The sequence below is a fragment of the Glossina fuscipes genome, unplaced genomic scaffold, assembly GCF_014805625.2.
Source record: "Glossina fuscipes isolate IAEA_lab_2018 unplaced genomic scaffold, Yale_Gfus_2 42, whole genome shotgun sequence".
NCBI classification, from domain to species: Eukaryota; Metazoa; Arthropoda; class Insecta; order Diptera; family Glossinidae; genus Glossina; species Glossina fuscipes.
The window spans coordinates 1870981-1890731 of NW_023998426.1; the positions used below are offsets into that span (position 1 = coordinate 1870981).

Sequence of the window (19751 nt, forward strand, 5' to 3'; positions counted from 1 at the left end):
AATTTTCCATTTCATTGATTTATTCAACGCACGCAGACGGAAAACTTCTTTTTCTACCAAATTTATAATTTTTGTTGTTTATTGGAAGAAATCTGGTGCAGAAGCCCACTAAACAATAGCCTTAGGGTGAAGCTTCTCTCTGGGTTGACTTGTGTCAATTTGCAACACCTGTTGCAGCTCGAAAGGGAACCTCTGCAACACCCAGCATGCTCACTAGAATCGGTGTAGCATGCCTAGGCCGGCACGCAGGTTAACAAAGTTGAAGAAGTACGAAAATGGGTCGGCCGGGGAGATTGCTTCCAAATCAATATAAGTTCTTTCTTAAATTGTTGTAGAAAATGATGGAAAATATTTCGAGTAATGTACGTTATGCCAATTTTTATCGATATATGGTTAATGGTCCCTTCATGTGAAAAAATTATCAAAATTTTTGCAAGCACCTAATATATATGTATATATATATATATATATTTACTATAACTAAATTGGCCACAGATATAAATACCAAGACTAAAGACTGCATTAACATGTAAGGCTATTGGCCTCATTGAAAACCCTAACGCATTTAGGATTTGATCGTGTCGTATCGAAGCCGTGCTTTATATGTACCGCGTTATGCGGGAAACGCCTGTACTTAAAAATTATAGTAATTTCTTTTTACATATATCTGTTCGTTCTACTTTTATTATTAGTTTTTTGGCAATGAGCCATAGGTTTAAAAAGAATTTAGAACAAATTTAATTTAATTATTTTTAAAACTCACCAAGTAAGTAATTAGTTACTCGTTAATTTTATCGGACGAATAGCTTTTTGGCAACAAGCCACAGTTTGGAAAGATCTTAGAACAATTCAAATGAATTATTTTTTTTTAAAATTAATTATTCTGAAGAATAGTTTTTAAAAATATGAAAAAGTGTTTTTAATGAATTAAATGCGTGGAGCAATAAACTGCAAATTTACTTTAATTAATTATAATAATTAAAGTGTGTATCACTCAGGTGCTGCGGTCTTCAACCTCAAATATAAAACGCAAAAACAAAAACAAAGAAAAAAAAAAAATATATATATATATAAACAGAACAACAATCTCTCTGAGCTTGACGTAAATTCTAAGGTCGATCATAGGGTTGATGTTACGGATTTTTGTTTGATGGCAGATTTCACAAAAAAAAATATTATTTCCATAAATGACTTTATTATCATTAAGTGCATGTGTTAAAGATTATATTTATTGTAGCTATTGAGAAAAAGAAAAAAAACAAGTAAATGAAAAAAAAAGTAGAAAAGGAAAAACCGTTATCGGCTAATTATTGAGCACGCTTCTAAAGCGTGCTTTAGCATGTGTTTATTAATAATGTGTTTAGTAAAAAAATTTTAAGAATTTTTTTTTAATTTTAATAAACTCATAACTTGATCTAAAGCATTTATCTTAGTTTTTTGGACTTTTTTGTTTTTCAATTTTGTTTGACCCGAACGTATATTGGCTTTGGGTATTTTTCGGAAAGATTTATCTAAATTACAAATTGATCCTGCTTTTATAGTCTCTACAGATTGTATTTCAATTTTTGGTTTTTCCTTCATTTCCTCTTTTATTGTTCCACGCCAAACAGCGGTTGCAGTATCCTGCTCACTAATCGAAGGGACATTTAAATTTAAAGCATTTTGCTGCAATCCATTCTCTGGTTTATTAACCGAAGGCAAATTTACGCATAAATCATTTTGCTGTACGGATGATGTCGCTGTCACTTTTAGATCTTCCTCTTCAAGAAATTCTAAAAAATCTAAACTATAATCTAGATTTGTTTGCTGGTGACTAGTAATTAAAAAGTTAGTAAACTCTTCTCCACTTAACGTTCCGTTTGGTGACGTCGCGGTTTGTGGTTCTGTTTGTGTTTTTGTAAAATATTCATAATCAGTCTTATTATCATCATCATTATCATCATCGGTTGATGATGATAGCTCATCGTTATGTGGATATAAGCAGAATACATTTTCGCATTTCAATATTTGCTCCTCTTGTAAATTAATGGTAAAGTAACGTAAACGTTTTTCCAAACCCAGCTGCTGACAATCGATGCATAGGTCACCGGCTTGCAAACCAGATGACTCCATATTGCCGCTGATTAAGTTACCTTCTTCAAAGGTTCTGCTATGATAATGAAGAAGAAAGATAAACAAAATGTGTGCATGAAGAGAAAAACATTAATTAACAAACACAGATGTAATGCTTAAGTTATTGTGATTTTTTCTTCTTTTTTTTTAATTGAAGGCAATATGGAGTACATCTTAAGCTTTAAAAAAATCGATATTAAGTATTTTACTTTTTTCTTCTCTACCCCCGCGCTCAAAGTCATTGTTTTTCACGCTTATCACAATTTTTAGATTTTTGTGTTGTATAACAACAACACATCATGAGAATTATCATAATTATTTATAAATATTTATTGCACACTCACCTGTCCGAAAGACAAACGTAAAGCGTAACGACCCACACTTGTTGTTTTCATTTTGTTGATGGTATATTTCTTTCCTTTAACAATTACAGCTCGTCAGACTCACAAAGGCACGCACGGATTTATTGTAGTTTCTTAAAGCACAAATCTAATGTAAGGAAAACAAAGGAAAAAAGAAATTTCTTTTCAATTATCTTAAAAACAATAAAAGACTTTATGCAAATTATATATGTCTGTATATACATATATATGTACACCGACGGGTATATTAAACAGGCCGCCTTTTGCAGGCAGATATTTTTCTCACTGACGGTATGTCAACTGATTGTTTCAACAAGCGACGACGTAGAGAAGGAGGGCGATTTGAAACATATTCATAAAATTAGAACGATTCAGAATATAAATAAATACTTTTCCCAAGCGTATACGACACGGTATGCTGCAAACGCTATAGAAGCTATTTTTTAGTGCTAACTATATAAATTTCTGTTACTTACGAGTTTAATATTATTATGCTTGAAACCGTTAAAACTGAAAGCCTAAGCTAAACTTCTTGATCTTTCAAGCCCAATCCGTTTCGGAACTTTATTTGAAAAATATGAAATTGCAACTACGCTTTAATGAACATAAATTCCTCTCATTTAAGCATATGCCAAAAAATTTAATTCTTTTATATTAAACTTTTTGAAATTTTAAGACTTAATTCGCAAAACTCAAAATTATTGCAACAAAAAAATCAAAGGTTTAGCCGTTTGAAAAATGCAGAATTCTAACTACGTTCTAAAGAACATAAAGACGATTTAGGAGATCGTAAATGTATATCTCTCCATGTCGCATATGGAATGACATACTTAATGCACTTTAGTTTCTCGGTGTTCCACAATCAATGGAAAAAAACTGTTCTTTATTAGCGTTTATGTAAAGCATCAGCATCAATAACAATAACAGTTTTTACCGTTCTTTTTTTTTATCACATCAAGAAAAAAAAAAAATCAATCAGAAACTCTTTCTTATTAAAATTTCATATATTTGCAAAACATGTTTTTTTCTTACACTAGATTTTACTTAGCAACAAACAAAATAAATTGTTTTTTTACACGTAACAGGCAGTTTCCGATTTTCTTGGCACCGAAAATTTCGTATTTAATGCTTTTGGCAATGTCTGTTCATATCAGAATTTTTCACCGCTTACATAACACGTAATTTTTTTTAGTATTTTCCACTTTTTTTACTTTGACATTTTCAACTTTTCATTGTTTAAAAGGTTAGGTTTTTCTCTTTTCAATTATTAAAACTCATTACTTACATTTAATAATGAATTTTCTCTTCTATTACTGTTTTAAACGATGTTCATTTAACACTTCCTTTGAACGTTATACGATTTTATTGAAATAAATTGAACTAAAAAAATATGATTTGTAGCTTCAGAAACTGCGATGTCCAATTGCTTTGATGTGAATTCGCTGAAAATCTAAACGGATTTTTGTTGCTTTTATAGATTTCGCAGGGGGTAAAATTCACATTTTTTTCTCACACTCTCTGCAGTAAAAGCAGCTGATTTTACTCCTTGCATTTACATCGGTGAAATTTTAAAGTTACCACATCTTCATTAATTCAAAATTGCACAAGCAGTAAATTAAAGTATCTCATATTGTGTGATTCTTCATTCAATTTCACATAGATTAAGTAAGGTTTTCAACTTATTTTCCTTAATACATCTCGATGATTTAGGGCAGCGTTTCTACAATGGTTCTTTATATAACATATTAGCCTAATTTCATGTTTAAAAAAAGCTTTCTACTAATACAACTTGTGAACAAGTAGATTTCAAACAGAAGAGCTCTTTGTTAAAGATCGTAGTCACCAGAAAAAGCTGCAAAAAGTAATTTAAAATGAGATTAGGAAAGAGAAAGACCTATAAAAATGCCTCATGTATTTAAGTAAAACTTATATACAAAAGGAAAAGCTTGCCAATCTTTTCGTTATTTTTTTCTGCTGTTAATAAACATAAACTATTTCCCTACTATAATGTCTTTATTTGTGATTATTTGTGAATGGAAATTTAAAGCAAATAGACAATAAGATAAATCAAAGAGATTCGATAGAGCAATTGGAAGAATGTCGTTTTGGTTATGACTTTGGAATAACACTTTTTTCGTAAGCGGGAACGAATAGATAGAAATACTGTAAAAATATCTATTGGGATGTTTGGTAAATGATTTGAATTTTTTTACGATTTCTCTATTTGTTGGGCATCACATTTAAAGAAATTTTTTATAAATAATTTTATATTCATAAAATTATACTAAAAGTATTATACTAAATAAAAAGGCAACCCTTAATAACTACATAAAAAATAGAAAACGTAGGTCACTCTGCCGGCATCCATCTTTCTTTTTCGTGAAATTGTGTCTACTTTAAAGACGTGTTTTTAAAACTTTTCAATTGTTTTAAAAGGTAAAAATTAAAAAAAACTGGCAAATATGATATAAAATATTTAGAAGCAAGAAAAAGGAAATATCTCTATTAACTATTTAAAATGAACTGTGGCAATTGTGGATAAAACACGTGGAGTTCAATTTTTGTAGCCCTGTAGCAATTGTCAAATTCTGTTGTTAAAACCTCTACAGTACGAAGAGAGAGGTTATGTGGGCAATGTGTGCTTAATATGAGGGAACGAAAGATGCATAAACAATTTTAATTATTTCGTTTTATTCTTTACAGAACGTAGTCATGTCTGGTACCACGGCCACTATACGTACAAGAAAGTTTATGACGAATCGTCTGCTATGCCGCAAACAAATGGTCTGCGATGTCATTCATCCGGGCCTTTCATCTGTGAGCAAAACTGAAATTCGTGAAAAGTTAGCAGCCATGTATAAGGTAACGCCGGACGTTTGCTTCGTTTTCGGATTTCGTACCAATTTTGGTGGCGGACGCTCAACTGGATTTGCCTTAATCTATGATACTTTGGATTTCGCTAAGAAATTTGAACCTAAATATCGTTTGGCCCGGCATGGATTATTAGAAATTAAAAAACAGACTCGTAAACAGCGCAAAGAACGTAAAAACAGAATGAAGAAGGTGCGTGGTACCGCTAAAGCGAAGATTGGTCAAAGCGCCAAGAAATAAATAGAACCAGCATATTATTCCGAAAGCTTTTCCTTTTGATGTGGATATGGAATTAAGGAGTTTTGAAATTAAAACATTTGTTTTGTATTTTAAGTAAATAAAAAAGTAAACAAAGTGAAATTCCAATGATATTTGAAGATTCTGTCAAGATATTGAACGTAAATCAATATTAATGAATAGAGCCAGTTATTTGAATTTTTCTGTTGTCTGCTTTTATTCATATAGACGTATTATTAATGGATCTCCTCTTCCCCATTTTTCTAATAGATAGTTAGGGAAGAAGGGCTTAAACATGTCTAACAGTGGTAGCGAAATGTTTTTTTTCAATATTCGATATGCCAAGAGAATTTAAGTTCATTCGCTGAAATCTAGTTCAAATCCATCCTCATCACCTTTTCCCAATATCCAAGTGTAGTATACTTTTTAAAATTTCTAAGAGTTCTGTTTTTGATATTTTATTAATGTTAAATATAATGAGTAACAGCAGTTCTTTTTTAAATTGGAAAAAAACAAATTTTTTTATTCAACAATTTCCAAGAATTTTTGGAGTGGATATATAAGCCTTCCTATTGGTTTAGTGCAGACAATATCAGCAATTAAAAAAGAAGAAAAACTGGTTTTTAATAAATAAAACCGAAATTTCTTTCTTACCATACCTGTTTTGCAGTTGTTTGGCAACATATGAGACGATTGTTCGCACATCTGGCAAGGGCTGGAATCAACGTGTTGTTTACATTGAAATTAAAAGTTATCTCGGAAGTTGAAAAATGTTAAAATCAGAAGAAAATCCATTTCAAATTTTGGGTTTAAGACCTTGGCTCGTTAAACAATTAAGGAAATTGGGTACATATATACATTAGAAATTAATTATTAGATTACATTTTCCTGCAAATGCTCTATCTGCAGGTCTAAAACAAGCCACGCCAATACAACAAAATTGCATTCCAGCCATATTAGAAGGTAAGGATTGCATTGGAGCGGCGAAGACAGGTTCGGGCAAAACGTTTGCCTTTGCTTTACCCATATTGCAAAAATTAAGTGAGGAACCTGTCAGTCATTTTGCTTTAGTTCTAACTCCCACACACGAATTGGCTTATCAGGTAAATAGTTAATACCGTTTAGTAAAGATTAATAATTATTATTACATATAATGATAGATATCTGAACAATTCCTGGTAGCCGGTCAACCAATGGGAGTCAGAGTTTGCGTGGTGTCAGGTGGAACCGATCAAATTATCGAAGCTCAAAAGTTGATGCAACGTCCCCATATAGTAGTTGCCATGCCTGGCCGTTTAGCTGACCATTTAACCGGCTGTGATACATTTTCTTTTGATAATTTAAAGTTCCTGGTAGTTGATGAAGCCGATCGTATGCTTAGTGGCGACTTTGATGAAAGTCTCGCCATTATCGAAAATAGTTTACCTAAAACTAGACAAAATCTTTATTTCTCCGCCACTATGAAGGATTTCATCAAAGAATCTAGCATATTCCCTATAAGAGAGGAGGTAAGCTTCTCAAAAAAAAAAAAATAAATAAAATAAAATAATAATAATAACAGCACAAATTTACTTGAATGTCATTAAAAGTGCTTTGAATGGTCTGAAGAGTCGCAAGTGGCCACGGTAGATACATTGGATCAACGCTATCTGCTATGCGCGAATTATGATCGTGATATGGTATTAGTAGAGGCTTTGCGTAAATATCGCGAGGAAAATGAAACCGCAAATGTGATGATATTTACGAATACGAAAAAGTAGGTACAAAAAATGTAAACATCTTACGCTCGCCTTAAGTGAGTATTGAATGTAATATAAGATCTTTCGTTTTACGTATTCTCAGTTTTATTTTAAAACTTAACTATTATCTGCTCGCCACCAACTAGATCTGCTTAGTTTTTCAATATGTTGCGATGATAATATAGGAAGAACAAAATGGACAAACAAGATTAAATGGACTCGCGATGACTTACCCCACTCTAAAGGTGGGCTTACACTGGTTTTGTCAAGCGGTCCTGTAATACCCCATAGGGAAGCTTTAGAGATCCTATAAAGTTGTTGATCAGTACCAAATTCCCTATCGACCTAAGCACGTCGGTCTGTTCATATAGTTCATAAAAAGTATCATTTGTTCAGAATATAGGAATCACAGAGTTATTTTTAATATTTAATTTATGCTGCTAATGTGAATGAATCTAAACAAAAGCTGGTGGAATGTTGATAAATCTAATATATTTATAAATATCTAATATTGTTTGTGCAATGCCTGTACTAAAATCTGTCAATCACAAACATTGTATTGTTTTCAAGTTTGGAAGTTTTTGAAAGGAAGATGTTCTCACAATGCAAGATTAACTGAGGTAATCTTTCGGCTGAAAAGTAAAAAATAGGACTCTGCTCGTTATTATAAGCTACAGCAGATAAGCGACAAACTTTTTCGCGTATATTCTATAGATGGCCGTACAAACCATCTAAAAAATGGGAAAAATCGGCCGCACCCTTCCAGTATTATGGATCATTGAAATTTTATTTTTTTGTTTTTTCCTTTTTATACCCATCACTGTAAGATGAGGGTATACTCATTTTGCTTTTTCCATAATGCACATAACACCCAAAAGGAAGCTTCAGAGATGCTAGAATATATATATGTTCTTGATCAGCGTTAAATTCTGCGTTTTTTTAGCCGTGTCTGTCCGTCTGTGTGGCGGTTATTGTTGGCACTCTCCTCGTCGCAAAAAGAAGATATCGACATCCAATTTTGTAGAAGCATTAGCAAGTTTCTGCACGCAGGTCGGTATTGAAAAGAGGTCAAATTGGCCACAGCGGAAGTGCGCATTACGGCGTAAATTAAATGCAACTCAGTTTTTTTTTTTTTAATTATTGGATTTTTGCTCTTTACTCGGAAATTATCGAAGTTAGACGGTTGAAATTCTCCACTTTTATGTTACGAAGCGGTCTTCTCTCTAGGTCCAAAAATGGAACCAATAGGCCATGCCCTCACAAAGTTACGAATAATTAAATTTTATTTTTTTCATTTTTTTGAGGTTTTATGCTTAGTTACCATAATGCAAACAAGACAGAAGGTTTCAAACTACTTTGTACATTTCTTAAATGAAGATATATTATCTAATTAAAAATGGGCTAATTTTAAAACGAATATGATAGACATTAGATAGGTTAATTTTTTCTTAGTAATACCAGCGATATGGGTATCAAATAAAAGAACTTGGAGAGTAGAATGCAAAAAACAAAGTGATGGCTATGCGAGATTCGGATAAATATAGAAATCTCGGCCCTAGCCGAATATAATTCTCGTACTTATTTACTAATATTGAGATCTTATGTTTTCTCGGTAGATACTGTCAATTGTTGTCCATGACATTGGAAAAAATGGGTATTGAAAATGTTTGCTTGCATGGTTTTATGCGCCAAAAGGAGCGAGTGGCAGCTTTAAATCGATTTAAATCCAGACATGTACGCACTTTAATTGCTACGGATGTGGCTGCGAGAGGTTTGGATATACCCAGTGTTCAGCTGGTTATGAATCATCATTTACCTCGGACTCCCAAAGAATATATACATCGTGTGGGACGCACGGCACGGGCTGGGCGTAAAGGTATAGCAATTTCAATATTCCGTTTTCCGCGTGATCTGGAGCTGTTGGGACAAATTGAAAATGCAATTAACATCAAGTTAACCGAACATCCAATAGATCGTAAGCGAATAAAATTTAAATCTATAAAGGAATATAAGTGAATAAATAATTCTTTAGAACGTTTGGTCGAACGCATCTTTATGCAAGTTAATGTTACCCGTCGAGAATCGGAGATGCAGTTGGACAACAACGATTTCAACGAACGCGCGCAAAACTATAGACGTAAACAATGGATTGTAGAAGGCAAAGATCCCGATGAAATGGAAAATTTGTGAGTTATTATGTGAAGAGCAAGGAAAGGAAAGTTTAGCATTTTGATACAAATTCTTTTTAGGTATAAAAAGCAACAAAAAGATAAAATCCGTGAATTAAAGCGTCAGCGCAAAGAACGTCTGAAGTTTTCGGAAAGCAAAGACTTGTCGAAACTGGTGGAGGATGAACGTTTTAAAGCCATAGACGCAGAAAAATTTCAAAGCGGAAAAAAGAAATTGAAATCCACGTTAGATGAGAAAACTCCAAGTGAAGTTAAAAAGCTCAAAAGAATCGATAAACGTTTTCAACTTTCTTCGAGCAAAAATGATAGTAAAACGACATCAGTTAAAGTTAAAAATAGCAAATAAATAGAAACTTCTTAAAGATGAAAATTGAAATAAAAATATTTTATTCAAAATTTTTACTTATTTCTCTTGTTCTTCTTGTCTTTATTATCATTTTAATAATTTTTATTTGAATTTATTGTAATTAAAATTTAATTTGTTTTTTCTTTTTAATGTGTCGATAATTTTTTTTCTTTTTTTTTTTCTTCGTGTTGGTTGTAATCGTAACTTACTCTTCAAAGTAACTCCCAATTAATAATTAAAATTTCATTTTCAATAATCTTAAGAGAGTGAATGATTTTTTTTTTTTTTTTTTTGTGTTTATTATTAAGAATATACCCTACACCACAAAAGAGAAAAAAAAAGTCATGCTTGAAAAGGTGGTATCTTTCAATAGTGGGAGTTTATCAACTTTCGTCCAAAATATAAAAAAATATTGTGTGTTGTGAATGAATTTTTTTCACTTTCATGCTCTTCCAATATGTCGTAAAGGTGATATTTTTTAGACGATCAATTTCATCTCTATTTAATAAATGATTTCATATGATAATTGATTGGAAATTTTTAAATTTTCTGACAACATTTGCGAATTGAAAATGTCGAATTTATTTATGATGAACATTTCAATCGTCTCACTCCCTATCACTTTTTAATAAAATTCGCTTAACATTATATTTTCCATATTAACCAGTCCTTTAAGAGAAAAATAAGAGGAGGAGTCTGTGATGATCTTCAGCAAATCAACAACAGATGAGTTGAGTGCAAAAAGGTTCAATGTGAACAAGAAGTTGTTTGTTTGAATCTTAATAAAGTTGGTGGTTGGCTTGATTGCAGACATATATATATACATATAAATGTGCGCACGTGTTATCACATTCGCAAAGTAACTATTATCATTTTACGGGAAGTGATCTTTTTCAAGTTTCAAATTTTTTTTTTTCAAGATTTTTGATCGAATGTGTTCTGGGATTTTGAGATGGTAAAAAACAAAGAGAATTTCGTTGTGTAAGATGTGATAGAGTACGTATATGTATATGTAAGTCTTTTATGGAAGCGCTGAAATGTTGCGAAATTAAAATAATAGGCGAAGGATGCGAGATTCACGGCTTGACTTCTCGTTGCTATTGAATTGATCTTATGTTTATCACGCGAGAAAGTTTCGATGTTTTTTTTTAAATTTTTCAGACTCTGGGTAGGTTAAAATCGAATCATTTTTAAATATATGTACATATATATATATGTAATACATATATATATATATATATATATACATATTGTATTCACGTACTTATACAACCTTCTATAATATTAGAAAAACGTTGAACTGAGAATGTATGGCACCCTTTCCTTTCAAACTCTTTATAATAACTCTTCAATCTTATCGATTGTGTCGGATCACTGTCTCGTTCCAAGGTTATAGACCTTTAAGAAAAAACTTTACATTCTTTACGTAGACAGATAGGTTTGTGCGCAAGCTGCTACGATCTTCAGTGATGTTTGCCAACGAACTTCTACATCTTAAGCGCTGTTACCAGTGCATCAAGCTTCTTTTTATTCATGATAGTATCTATAATTTACAAAAAAAACCTATGTATCCACATATTTGGCCAAAGATCACTTTGTTATATTTATAGAACTCTTGCGAGATTGAGCTGAATTATTTTTAGAGTCTCCGTTTATTCCACAAATTTTGCAAAATATTATATGAAATTTTTTCCAAAATTTTAAATCCTTAATAATGAACATTTCGATCTAGTAAAAAATTCCTAGACCTGCCACAACTGAGATAGATAGAACGATACACGAAAAAAAGGAAAACAAACAATAGACTTCCATCCAAACAAACATAAGTGAAGTGTGACAATGGATGCCATAAGTCTGCTAATATGCCCAACTACACTTATAAGTAGTAGATGCGTTGTTTTTTAAGTATGCCCAATCACTTAGGAGATCTCTCCTTGTATGATTTTAGGTGAGCCGAATAGTTGAAATTCTTGAAGGCCTTGGTACAAGAACAAAAGTGAGAAGAAGAAATCGAGGCCCATATCAAAACAAACCACATTATGCCCAAAATGATTAAAAAAGATATCCCTACAAATTCCAATGCGCTGTTTGGCGTAGTTTGCTTTCCTGTATCTGATCCCTTGCGATCTTTTTCACTTTTGCTTTTTTCTAACTTATATCTAAAGATGATTTTAGATTAAATGATGTGGAAGGTGAATCTTCAATAGCAGCATTATTTTTTCTCTCAGGGAGAGCGGTCATGTCAAATGTGCGTACGATATAGATGAACCCTTCACCAATTTTAAACTCTTTTTCCATTTACACATAATCAGGAGTGGGCAATAGTTTTCATCAACGGACCAATCCTACTTTCATATCACAGCGGCAATCAGAAAAAGGTCTGCTCGTAAAGGCGGTAATAATCTGTTTCCAGCATTGCAATGTGCTAACCTGCAGTTGGCTTTGCCTGCCATAGAATTGGTGTAAATGGCCATTCATCGATAATTAATATCGTTTTGAAAGGTAGTATAATGCACATCTCAGTGAATTTTGGGTTGTTGATTTGCTGAATAGAAGAAGAAGAAGAAAGTTAATATAATTATTTACGAGAAAAAATCAACCTACGTATTATTCAAATTAACCGAAATTGTGGAATGATTTTGCGAAAGCACAAAACTTATCTTCCCTTTTTTATATCTCCACCTAAAGAAATTGGCATCCAATAGCCGGACCAACGTAACTTGCAAAATTTACTGTTTTAAGCTTGGGAAGCACTATTTTCGTAAGGCTTAAGATCGTAGTAAATTTTGGACTTAAAGCTTTTTTCTTTGTATAGAACATTACACTCGACACTTTCTTGACTCAGTCTATATGTTTATTCGATTTTGAAGTAACACGGCTCACCAGTAAGAATAAATATTGTTTTTTAACCCGAATTTTTTGTTCCGATACGAATTCCAAAAAATTTTTTCTTCAAATTTTAATGCTGACACTGTCTTCCAAAAACGGTGATCGGAAACGAGTCGGTTTATATTCACACATGTGTTAGTGACTTGGTCTACTACAGCATGTGAAGAAAATCCCTCATTTCAATCACAAACAATAGATCATATGCATCAGATCATAGGCTGACATATCAATCTGTAGACGGAAGCGTTTTTGGTTCACTCCGTAATAAACGTGGAGTCTTGTTATCGAGTACCGATACATGGTTGGGAAATCAATTCTTATTGCCATGTTCAATTTAACTCTTTTTGTATATCATGCTTACGCACCGAATTTTCACTCTATATTAATTTTAATTTTTTTTTCTGCAATAAAAATGAATAGTTTTTGGCTTGTAACTATATATGTGTGTAGATTTCATTATTAATTTTTTTTGCACGGTTTTTTTTTGGGAAAGTGCTTAAAGTTTTACACGATTTTTTAAAATTGTGCGCCATGTTGCCAAATTTACCGTACGCCGCATGTATATTTTTACGCGATTCCTTTTTTGCACGATTTTGTAAGAAAAGACTTTTTAAGTTGTGGAACATATCTCCTAATTTACGATATGCCGCAAGTATATTTTTACACGTTTTTGTAAGGAACGTACACGTTTTGTAAGGCGCGTGCAAAAAAGACTTAGTGTATTTTGATATTTGTACTGCGAAGAATTTTTTTAATTTATATAAAGCAATTATTTGCTAAAATTATGGGATTTGTTGGGGGCTAGGTTCGAAATTTTCTTCTATTTAGATATATTTTGCGTAAAGATCAGTTCATGAAAACTGCCCTTATATGACATAACAATCCGTTGAGAGGCGAAAAGTGTATTTTATATTTCAATATAAATGTGGTGTAGGGCCGTAACAAAATCGACTTGAAAACCGATCAAACAATTTCGCACTGCACTTTCTCTTAAATTTTTGCATGCGGATTCTATTTTTTATATGAATTTTGTTTTTTCCTTATATTATTTTTAACTTTCCAAAATATGTAAAAAAAAGAAGAGAAGAGTTTTTTTTTTTTTTTTGTTTAGTTAGTTATTAGTTATATAGTTAGCGTATATATGTATGTATGTATAATGGTTATGTCAAATTTTACTTTAGATTTTTTTTTTCCCGTTATATATATATGTATATATATATATATGCATATATACACATATATATATTTATATTCGTATATAAAAAGTAAAGGAAGGCATAGAGTGTAAAACTGATGTTGAAAAGTTGTGAACAGTTATTTTTAGTCATTATACGGGGGGTCTCATAAGCTTCAGTTATTGAAAACCATGAATTAATTAATAAATATTCTTGAATTTTAGAAACTTTTCATTGAAAGAAACTTTTTAGGAAACTTAAGATGACAATATCAGCCAGAAGCAGTGGACTAGAATTGAAATTTAAAATTTTTCATTGTTGTTTGGTTGTTTGTTTTTGTTTTTTGTTTTTTTAATGTAATGTTTTTGAGAAAAATGCTTTCTCTTTATATATATATATATTCTTTTTTTTTCTTTCCTTTTTTTTTAAGTTGATTTGATATTAATTTTTATTTTCAATTAATTATTTTCCCTTATCTATTTTTAAATGATTAATTGCTTTACTTTTGATAAAGAGGCTTATTTAGGTATTGTATGTTTATGTGTTTATGTTGTTATATTGCACAGATTTAAAGTTAACCTATCTCCTTTGTTTTTATTTATTTATTTTTTGCTCTTTTGTTTTTTTTTATCATATTTTACTTCGGTCTAGAGTTGTGTAAAATTTTGTTTAGAATTTATGTTAAAAGTACAAATTAAGTTTTTATAAACATATTTTAATTAAATAGTTTATAATCATGTGTATGTAGGTAATGCGTTATAGGTATTTTATTTGCTTATTTTCTCTTTCTTTTTTTTTTTTTAAATGAATTAATTTAATTTAATTAATTTTCTAAACAAAACGTGATTGGCTTAAATAAATCCATTATTTGTGATAGTTTTGTTTTTATGTTACAATTTGTCTTATAACGCGATTTAAAAAAGTTAAAATTAATTAAAAAATATATAAATAAAAATAACAAAGTTTATTCTTTTTTGCTAATTTCTTTTTTTTTTTTTTGTTTGTTTTTGTTTTTAATCCAGCTTTGTTTTTCTTGTTGTATAATTTATATATGTATGTATAAATTTAAAGAGACTATTTTCTTATAGAAAATTTACAAGAGTAAAAATATAACTTTAAGTATGTTCCTATATGCATTTGAGTACGTGTGTGTATTTGTTGGCTTTTTTTGTTTTTTGGGGGGGAGGAAAAAGAGAGACAGGGAGATTAGAGATTAACGATGATTACTTGTTGGTTTTGCTTCTATATTTTTAATTCTTTTAAACGTCAACAACCATTTTTTTGTGTATATCTGTATTACCGACCACCGAACAGAATTCATCAAAGGATATTTTACCATCCTCATCCTTATCGGCAAAACAAATTGTTTTATCTACGATCTGCTGTAATTGTGTATCCTTAAGGTTATTGCCCACCATCATTTTTAACACCTGCATAATAAATTTGTATTAATTAATTTTAAATTGAATTTGAATTTATCATATTTTTAAATTTGGAAATTTTACCTGAAACAATTCACCATTGGAGATATAGCCATCGTTATCCATATCGTAAATACGAAACGCAAAACGTAATTTTGACAATTTATCGCCTTTGACACTAAACTGTGAAACGCCTTGAATGAATTCTTTGAAATCAACTTCACCATTACCGTCCGCATCGAATATATCGATTACACGCTGCACCAAAGGATTCTGTTGCAATTCAGGCAATGACATAAACTCATCGACACTCAAGGCACCCGAATTATCTAAATCGAGCTTACGAAAACGTTTACCCAAGCGTCGTATCTCATCGGCATCGACTGAAAAGAATAGTAATGATAAATTATTTTTTTACATTAAATTAGTTGAAAACTTGTAAAAATACTTTAGTGTGCCACGGCCCACCATAATTACTATAGCCACAAAGACCGTAAACCGCCTATATGTATAACTTCACATAATAGGGCATTATATAGGAAGTGCTCGCACAAGTGGACCCATCCGACCAGTTCTGATTGCATTTTGTCCTTGGTTAGATATACGGTATAACTCTAATAATAACCCTATTTCGATCTTTAGATTCAAAACAGGTAAAAAAGACAGACAGACGGATGGACTGACGGACTGACAGGCAAGCTTAGGTCGATTCAAAAAAAAAAATTCTGAATCAATCTATAATGTAAAAGATGAATCTATCTCAAGTTCTTCTGGATGTTGCATACATCCGCACAAACTTAATATATCTTTGCACCGCAAGTGATGTAGGTAATAAGGAAGGATGTGGGTGGGTGTAAGATGAATATTTCGGTAGCTTAATTATTTTTCAGTGAAAAAGAATGCATTGGATGGATGCAGAGCAGAATTTTATGCTGTAACGTTAATTAGTTATTAAAAAAAAGCCATCGTTACCTGTCAGTTTCTTAGACAATGTAAATATATATGCACTGTTAACAGACAAAATATATTTCATTGATAAAAATATTGTTATATGTTAAGTTATATGTTTTATTATAAAATACATTTATGGTACCTGCAGCCGTACCGTGCTTACGTATAGGCACAGTTCTAGAGAGTTAAAAGGAACAAGTTCCAGCTATTAAGTCCTTTAGCAGGACCACAAGGATTTCTTGGGCTTTGCTACCCCCACGTTCGCTTGCCTATCCTACGTCACAATACCGCACTCGTCATTGTTTAACCACACTGCCCGCGCCTGAAACAATCTACTAACAGTGGTCTGTCCCATCATGTCTGACGTTTTCACATTCACGTCAAACGTATACAGATACTACTCTTCTTTTTCCTTTCGTTTCGCTCTATTTATAACCCTCCCTAACCAACATCGTGCTCGCACCTATTGCTGATCATATAAAAAGCGAGTAGGAAAATTATATTCGGTCGCGACCGAATTTTTTATACCCATCACCGTTATCCTAAAAAAGAAAACGAAAGTGAAACAACTAAATTTTCATGCTCGATAATATCGTGTGGGCATGGCTGAATTTTTCTATTTTGCAAACAAAAGTTTTTTTCATGTAGGCATGTAAACGTTGTGGCCGAGTCCACAAATAAGCGCAAACTCAGTGAAGATGCCACAAAGTTTTCGAATATAGTCCGAAATGGTTTGTTGAGCTGCATCACGCCTTTCCGTAATCGCCGATGTCATCAATAAGGGATTTTGCCTTAACGTTATCTTCGCACTATCGACACTAATCAAAAATGGTCGTCCAGATGGTGGCTTATAAGACAATATCATCTGGTTATTCTCTATCAGAAAGTGTACCATCTCACCAAATGTTTCCTACAATTTTCTATATCCTTGTATAGCATTTCTTCCTTTTTGGAATTTTTACAAAACACAATGGTGGTACAATGCGGACTGGTCCTTTGAAAAATTTTACCTATTTTCATTACCAATTTACCTGGCATTGAAATGTCAAATTTGGAGCTCTTGCCTCCATGTTTCCCACCGCACGAAAGCTTATTGCACAAAGACATGCAGGTGGACGGGTAGACATGCCTAGATCGATTAAGAATTTGATACTGATGTACTTTCTAGTGTTCCTGGAATGGAGTGTTCCTCGGTGCTTGATACAAACAACCAATCTCGAAAGGATTATTGGTGTTAATTCTCAATATTTCACTTCACCATTTATTACAAGTTTCTAGAAAGGTCAATAAGGAGGCACTAAATATTTCTTGATGAGGTTCATCCGATCTAGTTTTGATGGTCCACATAATTTGGTTGTTGTTTTAAGTTTGTGGGGATATATGCAACATCCAGAAGGACTTGAGCTAGAGCTGTCTTTTATTATATCGATCGATTCAGAATATGATTGCAAGTCTGTCTGTCTCTTTGTCCGACTTCTTTTTTTGTGTTCAACCTACAGAGAGCAATTTTCGCGATATTTTACTGAAATCTGGTGCACCTGTTTTGGCCCAATCATGAAAGCTATTGAAAATAGTACGAATCGGTCCACTTTTTCAATCACTTAGTCTTATTTTGCGAAATAGTTATATGAATAATTGTGGGGTGGTGTAGGGTATGTAATGATGGGACGTGGCCCACTATATAAAGTTTTCATTCCTTTTTTTTCCCAATTTACTGAAAAAATAAGTGTTCTTTTTTTGTGTATTATTTACGATTGACAGCGTAAGTGAACAAATTGATCAACAAGTAGATCAAATTTGTGGATATTTCTAGTTGTTGAATACAAAATAATAAATCTAGCACACAACTATCTTTCGGTGATTCATTTCACACTGCCTAGACCAAGTCTGAGGGCCGAAATTGTAATTTTATGAAACAGTTTGCCCTGCATACGTCGAAGATAATTTTAAAAAACTTAAAAAAATGTTTAAAATTATATTTGAACAATGTTTCTATTGAATGCATACGCTACACATGCAAACGCACATACACATATATGTTCTCGATGCCAATCACCTTAAACTGAGTGAAGGCTACTTAAGGTGCATCAACGTATAACCAGAATTTCAATATATCTTCTACTAAAAATCTTTGCATATTAGCTACTTGCCGATGATGAATAGAAGATAAATAATCTATTAATAACTGTACTTTGTAAAGAAAAACACAAAAAAAAAAAAATTATGAAATTTCTAAATAAATACTAATTTCATGTAGGTTTGTTTTGTTTGTTTCGTGAGCGACATGTGACAACATTAAATAATTTGATCTGAAGTGATGTGTGATATTGATGACGGTCTTTCTCAAGTAAATCATTTCATTTTTTATGTACGGACTTGAGGAATTGTCGTTGTTGTTGTTATTGCAAACTGTAAACTGTAAAATCCTAAGGATCGCAACTGATTTGAATAAAGCTCAATAATATTTAGAAGTAAATACTTACAATTGGAGCACATCTCCATAGGCAAAGAAGTTTCATTTCCCTGCAAAAAATTATATAAAATATACATTAGCAAGTAACTGAAATCTAAATTAGATTTAAAATTTTAATATAATGACAAAAAGAAAGAAAAAAAAACTCTTGCCTTGAAGTTTCATAACAGGCAAATGTAGTTATAATAGTGAAAAATTTCAATACGTTTAAATGCTAAAGATTACATTCCATTATTAAATCGAGTGAGAAAGTATTTACCAGACGCAACTAGAATTTAATTTAATGGCTGAGGAAAGATTTTTTTTTGGTTCCTTATTAGTATAATCAGGTGCTGTTTAAGATATGAATTAACTGCGTTGCTTATATATTCTTCTTTTTTATTTTTATTGTTACGATGGCGCCTAATAAGGCATGCGTAGAGGGCCAAATGGGGATGCGATAACAAAGTTTTGGATTTTCAATGCTCGGGGTCGCACCACATACAATATACAAAGGGGAACCCAGAAACACAGTTTCACCAACAATGAAATGCACACATACACACGCACACAAACATATATATACATATATATATGGGACTGCATTCCTAAGCTACTAGTTTTTATGGGATCTGTGAAAGAGGAATTAAAAAAATCAAAAATTTACCATTTTCCTGGTTTTCCTTCCTTTATATTAAAGTACTATGTGCTTAAAAATAAATTTAAAAAATATATATATATACGAATTTGCTGTGCAAATTAAAACACGCAAAAATCTGCACAAAAATTTCACTTTATATGTATGTTTGTGTGACAAACACACTTCACAGCACTTGAATTTTTCTTCTTTTTTTTTGCTCCTTTTCTTTCTTTCACTACTACTATCACTACAGACCGTTTTTTCTTTTTTTCTTTATTTTTCTTCTTTCAGTCTACTGATTTATTTGTGCACTTGATTTTCTTATACTTTTAAAGTAAATTTTTAAGGTTAATAACCTTTCTGGTTT

At 31.8% G+C, this 19751-nt stretch overlaps 4 protein-coding genes across 8 annotated transcripts; 2 read left to right on the forward strand and 2 right to left on the reverse strand.

Moving 5' to 3' along the window:
- Positions 1-1299: 1299 nt before the first annotated feature.
- Positions 1300-3961, reverse strand: LOC119636920. 3 transcript variants are annotated; one of them, XM_038032645.1, is made up of 3 exons: positions 3760-3961; positions 2457-2601; positions 1300-2146 (listed from the first exon to the last, which is right to left on the reverse strand). In XM_038032645.1, the coding sequence occupies exon 3, from the start codon at positions 2110-2112 to the stop codon at positions 1375-1377; it is 738 nt and encodes a 245-aa protein (XP_037888573.1). In that variant the 5' UTR covers positions 2113-2146; positions 2457-2601; positions 3760-3961; the 3' UTR covers positions 1300-1374. The 3 variants fall into 3 exon arrangements, with proteins under 3 accessions (XP_037888573.1, XP_037888572.1, XP_037888574.1); XM_038032644.1 differs by having other exon boundaries at positions 1300-2149; XM_038032646.1 differs by lacking the exon at positions 3760-3961 and adding an exon at positions 3507-3722 and having other exon boundaries at positions 1300-2149.
- Positions 3962-4806: 845 nt separating this feature from the next.
- On the forward strand, positions 4807-5700 carry LOC119636939 (40S ribosomal protein S24-like). Of its 2 annotated transcripts, none has more exons than XM_038032671.1 (2): positions 4807-4910; positions 5178-5700. In XM_038032671.1, exon 2 carries the CDS (start codon positions 5187-5189, stop codon positions 5583-5585), a length of 399 nt encoding a protein of 132 aa, XP_037888599.1. In that variant the 5' UTR covers positions 4807-4910; positions 5178-5186; the 3' UTR covers positions 5586-5700. The 2 variants fall into 2 exon arrangements, with proteins under 2 accessions (XP_037888599.1, XP_037888600.1); XM_038032672.1 differs by lacking the exon at positions 4807-4910 and adding an exon at positions 4932-5110.
- Positions 5701-6296: 596 nt separating this feature from the next.
- On the forward strand, positions 6297-9892 carry LOC119636910 (probable ATP-dependent RNA helicase Dbp45A). Its single transcript, XM_038032630.1, has 7 exons — positions 6297-6428; positions 6492-6685; positions 6743-7090; positions 7172-7338; positions 8938-9296; positions 9354-9507; positions 9571-9892. Exons 1-7 carry the CDS (start codon positions 6353-6355, stop codon positions 9854-9856), a joined length of 1584 nt encoding a protein of 527 aa, XP_037888558.1. The 5' UTR covers positions 6297-6352; the 3' UTR covers positions 9857-9892.
- A 5173-nt stretch (positions 9893-15065) lies between these two features.
- LOC119636902 (calcineurin subunit B type 1) lies at positions 15066-19724 on the reverse strand. Of its 2 annotated transcripts, none has more exons than XM_038032609.1 (4): positions 19412-19724; positions 18776-18815; positions 15426-15724; positions 15066-15350 (listed from the first exon to the last, which is right to left on the reverse strand). In XM_038032609.1, the coding sequence occupies exons 1-4, from the start codon at positions 19412-19414 to the stop codon at positions 15180-15182; spliced, it is 513 nt and encodes a 170-aa protein (XP_037888537.1). In that variant the 5' UTR covers positions 19415-19724; the 3' UTR covers positions 15066-15179. The 2 variants fall into 2 exon arrangements, with proteins under 2 accessions (XP_037888537.1, XP_037888538.1); XM_038032610.1 differs by lacking the exon at positions 19412-19724 and adding an exon at positions 19025-19138.
- Between the last annotated feature and the right edge of the window lie 27 nt (positions 19725-19751).

What these genes read in the sequence shown, in the direction of transcription:
- LOC119636939 (XM_038032671.1), top strand. Translation starts at nt 5,187, where the DNA reads ATGTCTGGTACCACGGCCACTATACGTACAAGAAAGTTTATGACGAAT.
- LOC119636902 (XM_038032609.1), bottom strand. An exon ending in TATGGAGATGTGCTCCAATT is followed by an intron (nt 15,725 to 18,775) that starts GTAAGTATTTAC and finishes TATTCTTTTCAG; the next exon opens with TCGATGCCGATGAGATACGA. An exon ending in CCAATGGTGAATTGTTTCAG is followed by an intron (nt 15,351 to 15,425) that starts GTAAAATTTCCA and finishes TTTATTATGCAG; the next exon opens with GTGTTAAAAATGATGGTGGG.
- LOC119636920 (XM_038032645.1), bottom strand. Translation starts at nt 2,112, where the DNA reads ATGGAGTCATCTGGTTTGCAAGCCGGTGACCTATGCATCGATTGTCAG.
- LOC119636910 (XM_038032630.1), top strand. Translation starts at nt 6,353, where the DNA reads ATGTTAAAATCAGAAGAAAATCCATTTCAAATTTTGGGTTTAAGACCT. An exon ending in AACCGAACATCCAATAGATC is followed by an intron (nt 9,297 to 9,353) that starts GTAAGCGAATAA and finishes ATAATTCTTTAG; the next exon opens with AACGTTTGGTCGAACGCATC. An exon ending in CCCGATGAAATGGAAAATTT is followed by an intron (nt 9,508 to 9,570) that starts GTGAGTTATTAT and finishes AATTCTTTTTAG; the next exon opens with GTATAAAAAGCAACAAAAAG.